General features: G+C 40.6%; 1 protein-coding gene across 3 annotated transcripts in view; it reads left to right on the top strand.

Moving 5' to 3' along the window:
- The window catches only part of LOC138840929 (intraflagellar transport protein 81 homolog), a 154,808-nt gene that overhangs the window by 120,047 nt on the left and 19,676 nt on the right, over positions 1–15,085 (top strand). For 2 of the 3 annotated variants that reach the window (XM_070041363.1, XM_070041365.1), the window contains exons 19-20: positions 428–473; positions 5,212–5,355. In XM_070041363.1, the coding sequence (XP_069897464.1) occupies positions 428–473; positions 5,212–5,355 (190 nt within the window). Of the gene's footprint in view, positions 1–427; positions 474–5,211; positions 5,356–5,766; positions 5,925–15,085 lie in introns of those variants that run through there. The other variant, XM_070041364.1, reaches the window with a different exon arrangement.

Below are 15,085 nucleotides of genomic sequence, written 5' to 3'. Positions count from 1 at the left end.
ACACACACACACACACACACACACACACACACACACACACACACACACACACACACACACACACACACACACACACACACACACTTTTTCTCCTTTCTGCAAACTTCTTCAAATACAAAGTTTAAGTAAATAGATTGTTGTTGCCTTAAGAGTAGATTAATAAGAAATAATATTTAACATCTTAATTTTTTAATATAATTTCATATGAAGTATGCCTCCTTGCATTAACTTACTATTTCCTGAAAGAACCGACTGAAGATGAGGAAAGACATAGTACTTGATAATGCGTTTATTTTTTATTCCAGACTCTTAAACTATATTACCAAATATATTGCTTAATATATATAGCTACATGTGTTAGTTTATAATTTGTTATATGATTAAATCAATTGAAGTTTAAACTAAATAATTTTTGTTAATTTTCTAGGGAACAGTATACCAAAAATATTACTGAACAAGAAAACCTTGGAAAGGTAAGAATTATTTATGACTTTTAGTTTATAAGTATGACATCATCATTTTTTTTCAAAGGCCATAGTTTTAAAGGGAAAATTTTAATTTCTTTCAAAGGTAAAGATGCTTTTTTAGATACTTAGGGTCTAGAGATAGAGCACTTTGGAAGTGGCGATGTAGCTCAAGTGGTAGAGCACTAGCCTGGAGCTGAAGAGCTGAGGGACAGCGTTCAGGCCCAGAGTTCAAGCCCCACAACCGACAAAAACAAAAAACAAACAGATAGAGCACTTGCTTAGCATATGTGATCCCCTGGGTTGGATCTCAGCACCACAAAAACAAAAAAATCCATGTCTGTACTTTTTTTTTTCCCCAAGGGCAGAGGTGTGCTAGAGCTCAAACACAAGGACAAGCACTTAATCACTGAGCTGCATCATCAGTCCTACAATGAATTTTTTTTTTGGCCTATCCTAGGACTTGAACTTAGGACCTGGGTGCTATCCCTGAGCTTCTATGCTCAAGGCTAGCATTCTGTCACTTGAGCCACAGCTGGAATTGGTTCCTGGTTTTTGTTTTTGTTTCTAGGTTTGTTTTTTTGTTTTTGTTTTTGTTTTTGTAGTTAATTGGAGATAAAAGTCTCAACTTTTCTGCCTGGGCTGGCTTTGAACCCTGATGCTCAGATCTCAGCCTCTTGAGTAACTAGAATACAGGAATAAGCCTCTGGTGTCAGGCTGACATATAAACCTTTAACACAAGATTTAAACTATAGGCTTAATCTCATTGTGTTGCCCAGGATGGTCTCAAACTCTCAATATTGCCACAGCTTCCTGAGCACTAGGATTATAGGCATATACCACGAAACCTAGCTCTGAATCCTTCTGAAGAAATCCCTAATAGACTTTGGTGATTTATTTCCTAATGTGACACAGTATTCCAGGCTCACCCTGTACATTTCCTGTCCGAAACCTAGAATCAATTATTTCTCTCTTTTTTTTGGGGGGGGGTCCAGTCGTGGGGTCTGAACTCTGGGCTTGGGCGCTGTCCCTCAGCTCTTCAGCTCAAGGCTAGCACTCTACCACTTGAGCCACAGCACCACTTCCGGCTTTTTTTTTTTCTGCTTATGTGGGGCTGAGGCATCGAACCCAGGGCCTCAAGCATGCAAGGCAAGTGCTCTACCACTGAGTCACCTTCCCAACCCCAATTATTTCTCTTAAAAGCTTTCCTCTATTCTTTCTTTGTGATTTGTGAGCAGATATTTATTATACTGAGTAGATTAAAAAATAAAAGGAGGACTGGAAATGTGCCTTAGTGGTAGAGTGCTTGCCTAACATACATGAAGACCAGGATTCCATTCCTCAGTACTACAGACACAGAAAAGGCTGGAAGTGGCACTGTGGCTCAAGTGGTAGAGTGCTAGCCTTGAGCACAGAGAGGCTCGGGGACAGTGCCCAGGCCCCAAGTTCAAGCCCCAGGACTGGTATAACTAACTTAACTAACTAACTAAATAAATAAACAAATAAATGGAAACCTTCCAATGCTAATTCTCCATTTAACAGAGAACTTGTGAATTCTAAATATCCAGTTCCCCTTGTATAAGGACATGTCATTCTCAAAAGGAACTTTTATGTGTGAAAGCGCCTATTTGAGTTAATTTGTGAACATTCACTTGTACACTATTTTAACTAGAGATTTTTAGTTTTTTTTTAGCATACTGTGATTATTAACTGACTCCCTCCCAAAGACCCCATGTTAAGGAGCATTCTTCAACTTCTCTTGTTTTGAAAAGCATCTGGATGGGTGATGGTATGTGCAGAAATATTTGGGCCTGGGAGCTGTCCCTGAGCTCTTCAGCTCAATACGAGCGCTCTGCTGCTTGAGCCACAGCAACCATTTCTGGTTTTTGAGTGGTTTATTGGAGATAAGCATCTCCAGACTTTCCTGCCCGGGCTGGCTTTGAACCGTGATCCTCAGATCTCAGCCTCCTGAATAGCTAGGATTACAGGCATGAGCCATCAGCGCCCGGCTCAAGCTTGTTCTTGGGCAGTGTAGAGCTCATGTTTAGCCTGAGCACAGTTCTGGCCCCCAGCACCAAAAATGAAACCTGGGCTTTTCCCTTTCACTGTAGTGTTTTACTGCAGGTTCTTGAGAAAAGTGGTTGCAGCAATCTGACACTAAATATTTTTAAGCAAAATGAGCCAATTACTAGCTCATTCCTCATCATCTAGGCTGTCAGAAGCACAGCTCTTCAATCCTCTCACTTCTACAGTAGGTCTAAATTTTCAGTGCAAATGCAGTATAGTGCAGCTCACCTTACTCAGTGATGACAAGTGCACGCTCCAGACTAGACCAGAGCATGGAATGGAATCCCCACATTCTACTGTCCCAGCTCATCTCAACTATTACAAATCTGTGTTAAGTGACAATAAATATAAAAATAAATTACAAACTAGTCAGTTACACTTATAAAGCTAAAGGTTTCAGGCCCAGAATTATAAAACAAATTAATATTTCTGATACAGCACCCACATTGTCTTTGATTCTTTAACTTTTATAGATTGTTAGGATGTTTGACAAGGAAATTATTCTACTAATATAAGAAAAATTAGAGTTTAAATTTAACCTTAATTTAAAATTATGATCAGGGCTTTTATAAGTTTGGCCTTTGCAAATGCTATATAAGGATAAAATGTTTGTTGTGAGGGAAAATTATTAATAAATGTGAACATTAGTATATGTATTCATATGCCCTATGTTGAATCAAAAAACTGCTGGTTATAGAATTGTACTTTAAAATTCTGTTGTTTTCTCTTGCTGTTTACTGTTAAGTTCTTTGGTTGTCCATACTGCGTCGGACAGCATTTAGTAAGTGATTTGAATCTGGTCCTTAGCTTAGTTTATCCTCTTATTTGGGCAAGCATTAACCACCAGCTTGCTTAAATCAATGGTAGATCCACCACGTACTAAAAGAGGAAAGGAGGATGTTCCAGTGTACTCTGCTTCCTTGTCTTTGTTTGTTTTTCTGTCCCTCTTGGTGATTTTCTCACGTTTGATGGCCATGTAGATAGTATTTTGGTCACACTGTGTTTCCTTATATGTACATTGTTGTCTCCTCTCTGTTTTCCTTCTCCCTTTCCTACCCCTCCCATCTCCTTGTCCCTGTCTCCTCCTCTCCCAGCTCCTTGAGCCCCCTCTCCTTCTCCTCCCCTCCCTTTCTCCTCTTCTCCTCTTCCCTGCCCTACCTTCTCTCCTTCCTCTCCTCTCCTATCTTTCTTCCTTATCTGTACTCTTTTTCTCTCTACCATATTTCTCATTGTTGTCTGGCTTTGTGTTGACCCCTCTTTGCAGTCAGCATTTCTCACTTTGATATTACATAGAACCAAAGTATAAGCTGGTTGCCGGTGGCTCACGCCTGTAATCCTAGCTACTCAGAAGGCTGAGATCTGAGGATCAAGGTTCAAAGCCAGCCCAAGCAGGAAAATCCGTGGTGCTGTGGCTCAAGTGGTAGAGTGCTCACCTTGAGCTGAAGAGTACAGGGACAGTGCCCAAGCCCCACGACCGACAAAAAAAAAAAAAAAAAGAACCAAAGTATATTTTTACAAGTTATTGTAGAAAATTTACTTCTTTTTATAATTTTAGATTTGATGACTAAAATAGCTTGGGCAGTCAGTGGTTGTAGTAAAGATTTGGGTTTATTGAATGGTATACCTTTTTAAAAATCACTGGCTCTACTCTTGCCAGCAGAAAAATTTGCTAGACTCAATCTCCAGAGGAAAAAAAAACAGCAAAAGCAAGACTATAGGCATGGCTTGAGTGGTAGAGAGCCAGCCTAGCAAGCACAAAGGCCCTTATTTAACATCTTAGTACTTAAATAAATAAATAAACCTGTCTTCTCTCTAAGAAAGATATGTATATGATTAATTTGAACATAAATAGATCATACAATGTTTCAAGCTAGAATATAGCATTTAATAATAACATACATAGAATATGATAATTTATGAAGTATTTATCATGTGAAAAAAATAACCTTATAAGACATATTTTTATTTATCGTCAATTATTAGTCCTAACTGACAATTGAGAAAGCAGACCCAGGAAACATTGCCGATCACTCGTGACAAAGCCAGTGTTGAAACCCAGTTCATCTCACTTGTTATGCTCTCCTGATGCCCTTTCTTATTTCCTTCCCTTCTTTTACATTTTTCTGTTCTTTTTTTCTTGTTAATTTTTAATTGTTATTGTAAAGATGATGTACAGAGAGAGAGGTTACAATTACATAAGTCAGGTTAAGATATAATTCTTTTCAGACAATGTGATCTCTTCCTTTATATTTGCCCAGTTTTTCCTCTCCCAGTTTCCTCTTTAGGATATCCTGTATCTGCTTTAAATTTAATTAGCCAATTGCCTAACTATGATATACCATATTATCTTGATGTGTAACATTAAAAGTGTATCTCTGGCCAGCTGCTGGTGGCTCTCACCTATAATCTTAGCTACTGATAGGGAGGCTGAGATCTGAGGATTACGGTTCAAAGCCAGCCCAGGCAAGAAAGTCTGTGAGATTCTTATCTCCAGTTAACTACCAGAAAACTGGAAGTGGCGCTGTGGCTCAAGTCCTAGAGTGTTCCTCTTTGAGCTGAAGAGCTCAGGGACAGCGCCCAGGCTCAAAGTTCTCGAACAAGTTCCCCACGACCAACAAAGGAAAAGAGAAAAGAAAAGAAAAGTATCTCTGTAACTAGATTATTTATTTTTTCATTGTAGAAACTTCGAGAAAAACAAAAAGCTGTACGAGAAAGTCATGGTCCAAATATGAAACAAGTGAAAATGTGGCATGATTTTGAACAATTGATGGAATGTAAAAAACAATGCTTTCTGAAACAACAAAGCCAAACTTCTGTTGGTCAGGTAATTCAGGAGGGAGGAGAGGACCGGCTGATACTGTGAATTCTTGGGTCATTGTTTTGGGTTGTACTTGACACTATTAGTTATAAGCACATTCCATATGTATTTCTTTCCTTGAAAGTCATTTGAACAACCTTTTGCTTTCAGGTTAACCATTCCTTTTTAAAAAGTTTTCTTGGAAAGTTAAGGTAGATTTAGATTTAAAAGGGCTTTGGTTGTTGTTGTTTAATATGAAAAAGAAGCTTTTTTTGTTTAGTGTAGATATCAGAGGTGTCTCCTAGGTTTTTATGGGGGAAGAGACTAAGTTTATTATCTACAGATGTAAACGTATGTCCACTAAAAAACTTGTAGTTTTTTTTTTAATGGTAGTAGCTCAATAGCTTAATGTTTTTCTTAATCTTTTTTTAACTTTAGAGGACTCTTTTAGGAACTAATATCTCTTGTTTTGAAGAAACATTTATCTGAAGTTCAACAATTCCTTCAATTTTACTTCAGTTACTTTTTCTTCTGTAAAATGCAAGAAAGTATATTTTGAATACCATATTTGTTCTATTCATAAGAAGGCAATAAAATTTGATGTATAATGTATCATGGCTATTTATTTTCAAATTGTATAGTTGTGTCAAAAATTTATTTCCCTAACATATGTTTTTATATTCTAATATTAAAGGATTATTACTTATTTCTATCAAAACCTATTACAGATTTAATAATGTAATCATCTGTTAGTCTTGAAAACTACTATTATAAGAAATTATTACAGAATATAGATGGTAGGCTAAAAAGTTAGCACAAAATCCCAAGTTAAAGAATTCAAAGTGTTTTCGGTTCCTATTTCATTTGGACAAGATACTAGAACATTTCTTTCATTTTTTTTCTTAAAGAGCTATAGTGTATTTATTTACTGTTCTTTGCTTCATTTATAGTTTTTCAAAATAGTTTATAGTTTTTAGATATGGGGGAGGGGGAGGCAGTTCCTTAGATTGAACCTAGTTCCTGGAGCATGCTAGACAAGTACCCTACCCACTTGAACAAAGCTCCTAACCCTTTTCTTAAATTTTATTTTAATGTTTTGGGTTTGTTTTTTTTTTTTGGGTCCGGTCGTGGGGCCTGAACTCTGGGCCTGGGCGCTGTCCCTCAGCTCTTCAGCTCAAAGCTAGCGTTCTACCACTTGAGCCACAGCGCCACTTCCGGCTTTTTTTCTTTTTGGTTATGTGGTGCTGAGGAATCGAACCCAGGGCCTCATGCATGCAAGGCAAGTGCTCTACCACTGAGCCACCTTCCCAGCCCTTAAATTTTATTTTAATGTTATCTTACATTATTTATATAGAAGGGGATAGCTTTGTTGCATTTACAAACATTTACAGTGTACTTCTTTCTTTCTTTTCTTTCTTTCTTTCTTTCTTTTCTTTTCTTTTCTTTTCTTTTCTTTTCTTTTCTTTTCTTTTCTTTTCTTTTCTTTTTGGTCCTAGGGCTTGTTCTCAAGGCCTAGGTGCTATCCCTGAGATTCTTTTGTTCAAGGCAGTGCCACTTCTGGCTTTTTCTGAGTAGTTTGTTGGAGATAAGAGTCTCATAGACTTTACTGCCCAGGCTGGCTTTGAACCATGACCTTTAGGTCTCAGTCTCCTGAGTAGCTAGGATTACAGGTGTGAGCCACCAGCCCCAGCTTATAGTATATTTCAATGTTACCCCCTCTATCACTCTCCCCTCCCCTCCTCCTTCCTTCCCCAAGTAATTTTAACAGGTTTCACTGTTCTGTTTATTCTCATAGTTGCAGATAATCTATTTCACAAGCATTTCATCCCCTTTCAAAATTTTGAATTTTTTCAAAATTATTTACCTTCTATTTTTCTTTCTCCCTCCCCCTTCGTCTCTGTCTCCTCCTGAGTATTTTGTTTTTGCCTGGGCTGGTCTTCAGCTTCATCAGCCCTCTTGCCATCAAGTTCTATTAGTAGGATTATAGGCATGCACTTCTCTGCCTAGCTTGAAAAAAAATTCAATGAAGGAAAGTTGTTTCTCCTCCATGTAAAATACATAAGCTTGGATCACTTTTCTCTCTCAGTGGTGAACTACATCGTATTTGTGTGTTGCTCATGGGGTCCCCATTAACATAGAGTTTACTAAGGAAGAACTGGACTTACAGAAAGAAATACCTTTTTTTAAAAGTTTAAGGAGGGAGGGCTGGGAAGGTGGCTCAGTGGTAGAGCGCTTGCCTTGCATGCATGAGGCCCTAGGTTCTATTCCTCAGCACCACATAAGCAGAAAAAGCCGGAAGTGGTACTGTGGCTCAAGGGGTAGAGTGGTTAGCCTTGAGCTGAAGAGCTGAGGGACAGCACTCAGGCCCAGAGTTCAGGCTCCACAACTGACCAAAAAAAAAAAAAATTTAAGGAGGGAAAAGGAACATTTTCATGTTAGTGATTTCAGTTTGGTCTTCTGCTTCTTTATCCTCTTATTTGGGCAAGCATTAGCTACTCAGAATTCTTTTTTTTTTCTAGTTCTGGGGCCTGAACTCAGGGCCTAGGCACTGTCCCTGAGCTTCTTTTGCTCAAGACTGGCGCTCTACCACTTGAGCCACAGTGCCATGTCAGGCCTTTTCTTTCTGTTTATGTGGTGCTGAGGAATCGAACCCAGGGCTTCATGCATACTAGGCAAGCACTCTACCATTAAGCCATTCCCAGATCCCCCTACCCAGCATTCTTTTTTTTTTTTTTTTGTCGGTCGTGGGGCTTGAACTCTGGGCCTGGGCGCTGTCCCTCAGCTCTTCAGCTCAAGGCGAGCGCTCTACCACTTGAGCTACAGTGCCACTTCCGGTTTTCTGGTGGTTTATTGGAGATAGGAGTCTCACGGTCTTTCCTGCCCGGGCTGGCTTTGAACCACGATCCTCAGATCTCAGCCTCCTGAGTAGCTAGGATTACAGGTGTGAGCCACCAGCGCCCAGCTTCTACCCAGCATTCTTATTTGTACCTTTAAACTAGTATATCAACCATTAGCTTAAAGAAGAAAGGCTGTTCTTAGAGACAAGCTCTTCTTGATTTGGCAGTTATTTTTGGACATAGGAATAGATGTGTTTGTGCAATATTGGCTGCAGGCTTGTTAATTTTAAGCCAATAGTAAGTGATGCCTTGTGTACCAGAATATGAATTCCTTTGCAAATATTGAAACAGCATTTTATTGTACAAAAGGAAAATCAACTCACAAAATCCAGATATTGATGCCTAACCCCTGTCTTGGGTGCTCCTCTTAAGTTGTTTTTTTGTTTGTTTGTTTGTTTGTTTTTGTTTTTTGGGGGGGTGCAGTTGTGGGGCCTGAACTCTGAGCCTGGGCTCTGTCCCTCCGCTCTTTTTTTTTTTTTTTTTTTTTTTGGGTCCGGTCGTGGGGCCTTGAACTCTGGGCCTGGGCGCTGTCCCTGAGCTCTTCAGCTCAAGGCTAGCGCTCTACCACTTGAGCCACAGCGCCACTTCCGGCTTTTTCTTTTTGCTTACGTGGTGCTGAGAAATCGAACCCAGGGCCTTGAGCATGCAAGGCAAGCGCTCTACCACTGAGCCACCTTCCCAGCCCCTGTCCCTCCGCTCTTCAGCTCAAGGCTAGCGCTCTACCACTTGAGCCACAGCGCCACTTCCGGCTTTTTTCTTTTGCTTATGTGGTGCTGAGGCATTGAACCAAGGGCCTCATGCATGCAAGGCAAGCACTCTACCACTGAGCCACCTTCTCAGCCCTCCTCTTTTTTTTTTTTTTTTCGGTCTTGGGGCTTGAACTCTGAGCCTGGGCGCTGTCCCTCAGCTCTTCAGCTCAAGGCTAGCGCTCTACCACTTGAGCTACAGCGCCACTTCCGGTTTTCTGGTGGTTTATTGGAGATAGGAGTCTCACAGTCTCTCCTGCCCGGGCTGGCTTTGAACCGCGATCCTCAGATCTCAGCCTCCTGAGTAGCTAGGATTACAGGCGTGAGCCACCAGCGCCCGGCTCAGCCCTCCTCTTAAGTTTTAAGTGTTAATGACAGATCTGCCAATGCATGCTTAGGGTTCTACTCATTGGATTTTCACTTCCCATCTCTTCTTCTGCACAAGGACTCTGTGGATTCAACACAGAGGCAGATCCAGCATTACTTTTATTAACTGATGCCGAACAGCATGATTACTTCAAGAAAAGCAAATTTAAAAGACTAACAGTACGAAGTTATTTATAGTTTTTATGTAACATTGGACATTTAGTAATACAGCTTAATCGGTCTCATGCAGTGACTTTCCACTCAGTCTGTGATTTGATTGGATCTTTGAAAAGCTTTGATTAATGCTGGCAGGTTTTGACAGCTGGCACTTAGGGAAGAAGAGCTTATTACATTTTTCCTTCAAGATGAATGCTGTCACAGGCTAATTGATGAGAGTCCTTAAATCATTGTAAAAAATAATCTGTCTTTCCTATGATGGCCCAAATAAAGGAGAAAAATGTAGCTTGTGAAATCCATCTCTGTGTTCACAGATTTCCTTCTCTTAGGTCTTGGTGTTACCAACTGTTGCCTAGGACAGACTGTCAGCCCTGACTCTCAAAAGGCCACTTGCTCTCTGTTGCTCTATTGGTTTAGGAACAATCCAACTTTAAAGGTTGTGCTGTAGGAGGGATCTTTTAGCAAACACAGTGATGTGCTTCCTGTTGTGAATCTAATAACAACTGAGTTCAAGGTCATGTTTTTCCAGGTCTGGAGAGTGTAGCAAAAGGGTCTTTTGTTTGTTTGTTTTGTTTTGTTTTTACCAGTCCTTAAGTCCAGGGCTTAAACTTAGAGCCTGGGCACTATCCCTGAACTTCTTTTGCTCAAGGCTAGCACTCTGCCACTTGGGCTACAGTACCACTTCTGGCCTTTTCTGTTTATGTGGTGCTGAGGAACTGAACCCAGGGCTTCATGCATGTTAGAGAAGCACTCTACCACTAAGCCATATTTCCAGCCTGCAAAGGGTCTTAAAACATTGTTCCCAGGCCTCTGGTATTGCAGAACATCTAGCTTTCTTCGGATTGATCCTTCCATCATTTTGCTTAAATTCAACAGGCAGGAATACTAAAAAGTAATTTAATTAGCTATCAAATAAATATATCATTCTGCCTATCAACATATATGAAGCATACTTTTTTTGGAAAAAATTTAAGTTCTGCATTTTCCAATTGTGTTTTTTAAGTTAAGATGATGCAAAATAATTGGTAATTTGAGTAAAATAATAAGCTCAATATGTGTTCAAACTAAAAATATACAAGTTAAAATTCTTTGGAAGTGAATTTGAAGAAATATACAAATGAATAGCTTGCCAAAGCTGCCTTTACAAAGGCAGAGTCTATTTTGTAAAATGATTCTGTATGGAAGTATGTGTCTTATGCAGACATTCACCCTGCCAGTGCCTTAACAAATGTGAATACAAGGCCTGTCTCCACCAAGAGTTCTAGGTGCTTACACCAGTCCTCTTGCTTGGCAGTAGGAGTGGTTTGCCCTGGAAAAGGGTAAGATGGCACCTGATGATTAGCTTCCCTTTAGCTTGGTTGTATCATCAGTGACTCTATCCTTGTGCTCAGGTAAGATCTAAATTACAGATCTTTTAATTTTTTTAGACCTTGCATGGCAGTACCTTTATTCAATATGTAATAATTTCCTAGTCATACTGGTTCAGCTTCTCCTCCGTATACCCCCTCCTCCTCTTCCTCTTCTACCACCTTCTGCCCTTCTCCCCACTCCTCCTTTACTTCCTCTTCCACCTTCCCCTCTTCTCCCTGCCTACCCCTCTCCTCCCGCACCACCTCCTCCCTTTAATGAGAGCAGTTTAATTAGAGCTGTTGGTGCCTGGCAGCCAGGCATGAGGTGAGTGTTTTGTCTGGGAGGATAGAGAGCAATCATTAAAAGTGATCTGTGTATTTCTGATGTTTGACTTTCCTTTCTTAAAGCAACCTTTAAAAAGAGAAAGTTGACTATGATTATGTTTTACTCCTACTCCATCCTTGGGAAAGAAAAAAGAATCCAAATTAAGTATTTTTTAGAAGCCTGGCAAACACATGCTTTCTGCTCCCAAGCTCCCTCTTTTGGCACACTGGCAGTAGCTTCTTGGTGAGCTCCACAGTTTCACAATTTCCTTTCTAGAACTGCTAGCTGAGAGGCTTTGAGTCACTGAACTGGGCTTACTGCTATGGTAATTTGCGATTCAGAGCAGAGGAAGAAATTAAAGGTTGTTGTTTCTCAGTGAAAGTCTTAGGTTTCCACCTCAGTCCAGGATGTGGCAGGCAGCCGCTTAACAAGGCATGTGATGGATAACTGGTAAATAATTACAGAATGGCGCAGCTTCAAGTGCCTCAGAGTGATTCCTGTAATCTTGGGTGCAGGGCCTGGGAGGCAGCTCTCCCAGGCTCCCGGGAGGAAGCAGAGGAAAGAATCAGAAGGAGCAGAGTAACCTCAGTGCGGCTCGCTCCTCAGGAGGGAGCGTGATCCATGATGAAAGAGCTGCAAGCCGAGCAAGTTCACTTAGGGAAGACTTTGTTAAGACAGCAAATATGAAAGAAAACCCAATTATACAAAGTAGCAGATTAGCCTATATAATTTCCTCACCCTCTGCAGCCCCAACGAAGCACTCACTATGTTCCAGGCACTGTCCCCTGCCTTATGGACATGAACCCAAGTTGTCCTCACAATGATTGCATGACTAGGCACAGGTACCCCATCTTGTAGGTGATGAAACTGGCACCCAGAGGGGCTTCCTCAGCATTACACAGGTGCACAGTGTTGCATACCCAGGACCCAGAACTTGTGCTTTAAATACTGTAGCATATTGCAGGGTTGCGTGAGTATACAGGGTGCATACATTAAACAGATTGGTGTGATAAGTAATTATTTTAGTGCTGCTTATAAATTTATAGTACCCTTAGAAAAATAAGTATGTGATGAGCAATTTTACTAAAGATTAAAATTATAAACTCTACCCACTCAGATTAGGGATTTATGTAGAAAATTAGTGCCGAATAAATACATGGAAAAAATGAGTAATAATTTTATAGACAGCAGACTGAAACTCTATAAGTTATTATGAAAGTGTGTTCAAGTGTTAAAATCATGCCTCCTTTGGACATGTAGATTAAATCCAATTTTTTTTTGAGGGGGGTGGTTTGGTTGTCGTGGGGTCTGAACTCTGGGCCTGAGCTCTGTCCCTCAGTTCTTCAGCTCAAGGCTAACAACACTCTACCCCTTGAGCCACAGCGCCACTTCTGGCTTTTTCTGCTTATGTGGTGCTAAAGAATCAAACCCAGGGCCTCATGCATGTGAAGCAAGCACTCTACCACTGAGCCACCTTCCCAGCCCCAATTTTGTTTTGTTTTGTTTTGTGTATAAACAGTGCTGCAATGAAACAATAACTAAAAATATTAGGCAAGCTCACAAAATTTAGTATGATTAAATTCAGAATATGTTGAAGTTTTGTAGACATTGCATAATGTAGAAAATGCAAAGAAGCAATTTCTCAACCCAAAAACTTAGCAAGATATTACTTGATTAATTGGAAAATGAAATGAAAATATCCTTCATTTATTTACATGCAGATATTAACTTCTGTGTGTCTGGCATTGTGCTAAGTTATGAAATATAAATGAGCGTGACCTGAGTTTTGGTCTTCAAAAACTTTTGTCTAGAAGGCTTGGATAGTATGTAGAAAAACAAAACGAAACAGTTGTTCTGTATGCAGAGAACAAAGCTCAGTGGAAGAAGCAGTTAATTTTGAAAGGAAGAAAGAGGAAGGATTAGCCAGGCGCTGGTGGATCACGCCTGTAATCCTAGCTATTCAGGAGGCTGAGATCTGAGGATCTGTGGTTCAAAGTCAGCCTGGGCAGGAAAGTCCATGAGACTCTTATCTCCATTAAACCATTAGAAAACCAGAAGTGGCGCTGTGGCTCAAGCGGTAGAGTGCTCACCTTGAGCTGAAGAGCGCAAGGTTAGTGCCCAAGCCCAGAGTTCAAGCCCCACAACCAAAAAAAAAAAAAAAAAAGAAAGAGGAAGGATTAATAAAGAGGGTGAGAGTAGGCTCCATTTAACTGAAGTCCAAAAATAATAACTGAAAAGTTCTAGAAATAATTCACACTCCAAGTAACTTACAGTATAATATTTATTTCATTATCAGTTATTAACGTGTCAATTTTTCAGTTTCTTGTTGTTGTTGTTGGTCGTGGAGCCTAAACTCTGGCCTGGGCACTGTCCCTCAACTCTTTAGCTGTAGATTAGCGCTTTACCACTTGAGCCTCTGCCCCACTTCCAGCTTTTTCTGCTTATATGGTGCTAAGGAATTGAACCAAGGGCCCCACGCATGCTAGACAAGCACTCTACCACTGAGCCACCTTCCCAGCACCTCAGTATTTTTTTTTTTTTTTTTGTATTTTGTTTCTGGCAGTACTGGGATATAAACTCAGAACTTTGTGTTTGCTAAGCCATCCTTAGCCCTTAAACTTTATTGTAAGTATGTTCTGCTGGGGGGAAGAAACCCAATATATAGGGCTGGTAATGTTCTTAGCTTCAGACATCCACTGAGTCTTGAAACACATTTGCAAGGATAAGAGGTAGGGACTACTCTAATTTAATGTGCTGGCACTCAGCTAAACTATAAAAGAAAAGCAAAGATGTACAGCATATTAAACAGCAGTAAGCATAAAAACATAATAACTAAAGGCTAAATATTGTGTGCTCTAAGTCATTCAAAACAAATCAAGGCCCACAGTAGCATCAGAGCACATGTCCATAATCCTGGCACTTGGAACTGTATAACATAGTGAGACCCCATCTGGAGGTGGAGGAAGGAAAGAAAAGGAAAAACCCAGTGAAAAAGCTTCATCAAATAGGAAGGAATCAACCTGGGCCTTCTGGAAGAGGGGTGAGATGTGGCTTCTAAATGGAACAGTCAACATTAGGCCAGGGAATGGAGTGCTCTGGAAAACTGTGGTCGATGCCAGTGCTGAGCACCTGTGCCACCCCTGCTGTGTCCAGTTGTTAGAAGCCTGGGGAGCAGGGAAAGGAAGAAACAAGAAGTGTAGTGCTCAAGATGAAAAATGCAACCCACATTAAATAATGTGCCTTCGGGATTAGCCAGCAAGCAGCCAACACCCCTGCTTCCGGAGAATTAGAGGAGTCTTCCTTAGAAAAGCAGAACTCTTTAGACATCTTCATACTTCTTTTCATTCCACTGCATGTAGTGTGGACAGGCACTGTAATCTTTTTGGAGTTTAGGCCCTTTGAACTTTAGAGTTCCAGGTCAAAAGGAAAAGAGCACATTTGGCTACACCAACCTGGGCAAGCTGGAAGAAGAGAGGGACATACAAATTCTTTTGGAAGCCTGTGTGGAATTTGACTCAGAGAAGAGCAAGAATAACGGGGAGCTGGTGGCTCCTGCCTGTAATCCTAGCTACTCAGGAAGTTAAGATCTGAGGATCACAGTTCAAAACCAGCCTGGTCAGGAAAGTCTGGGAGACTCTTATCTCCAATTAGCCACCAGGAAACTGAAAGTAGAGCTGTGACTCAAACTGGTAGAGCAAAAAAATCTCAGGGACAGCACCCAAGCCCTAGAGTTCAAGCCCCACAACTGAGCAAAAAAGAAGAAAGAAAAGAAAAGAAAGAAGCAAGAACTCCCTGGGAAAAAATGACCCCCAAGAAGGGGCTACCCTGAGATGCCAGCCAGGGGGAAGGGATAGGGAAGGTGGTGCTGAGCAAGGGAGTTGGAAACTAAAGAAGATC

This window comes from Dipodomys merriami, unplaced genomic scaffold, assembly GCF_024711535.1.
Source record: "Dipodomys merriami isolate MVZ:Mamm:240054 unplaced genomic scaffold, mDipMer1.0.p SCAF_307, whole genome shotgun sequence".
NCBI lineage: Eukaryota > Metazoa > Chordata > Mammalia > Rodentia > Heteromyidae > Dipodomys > Dipodomys merriami.
Note: the sequence above shows the minus strand (reverse complement) of the source record. Positions and strands in the feature narration are given on the sequence as shown.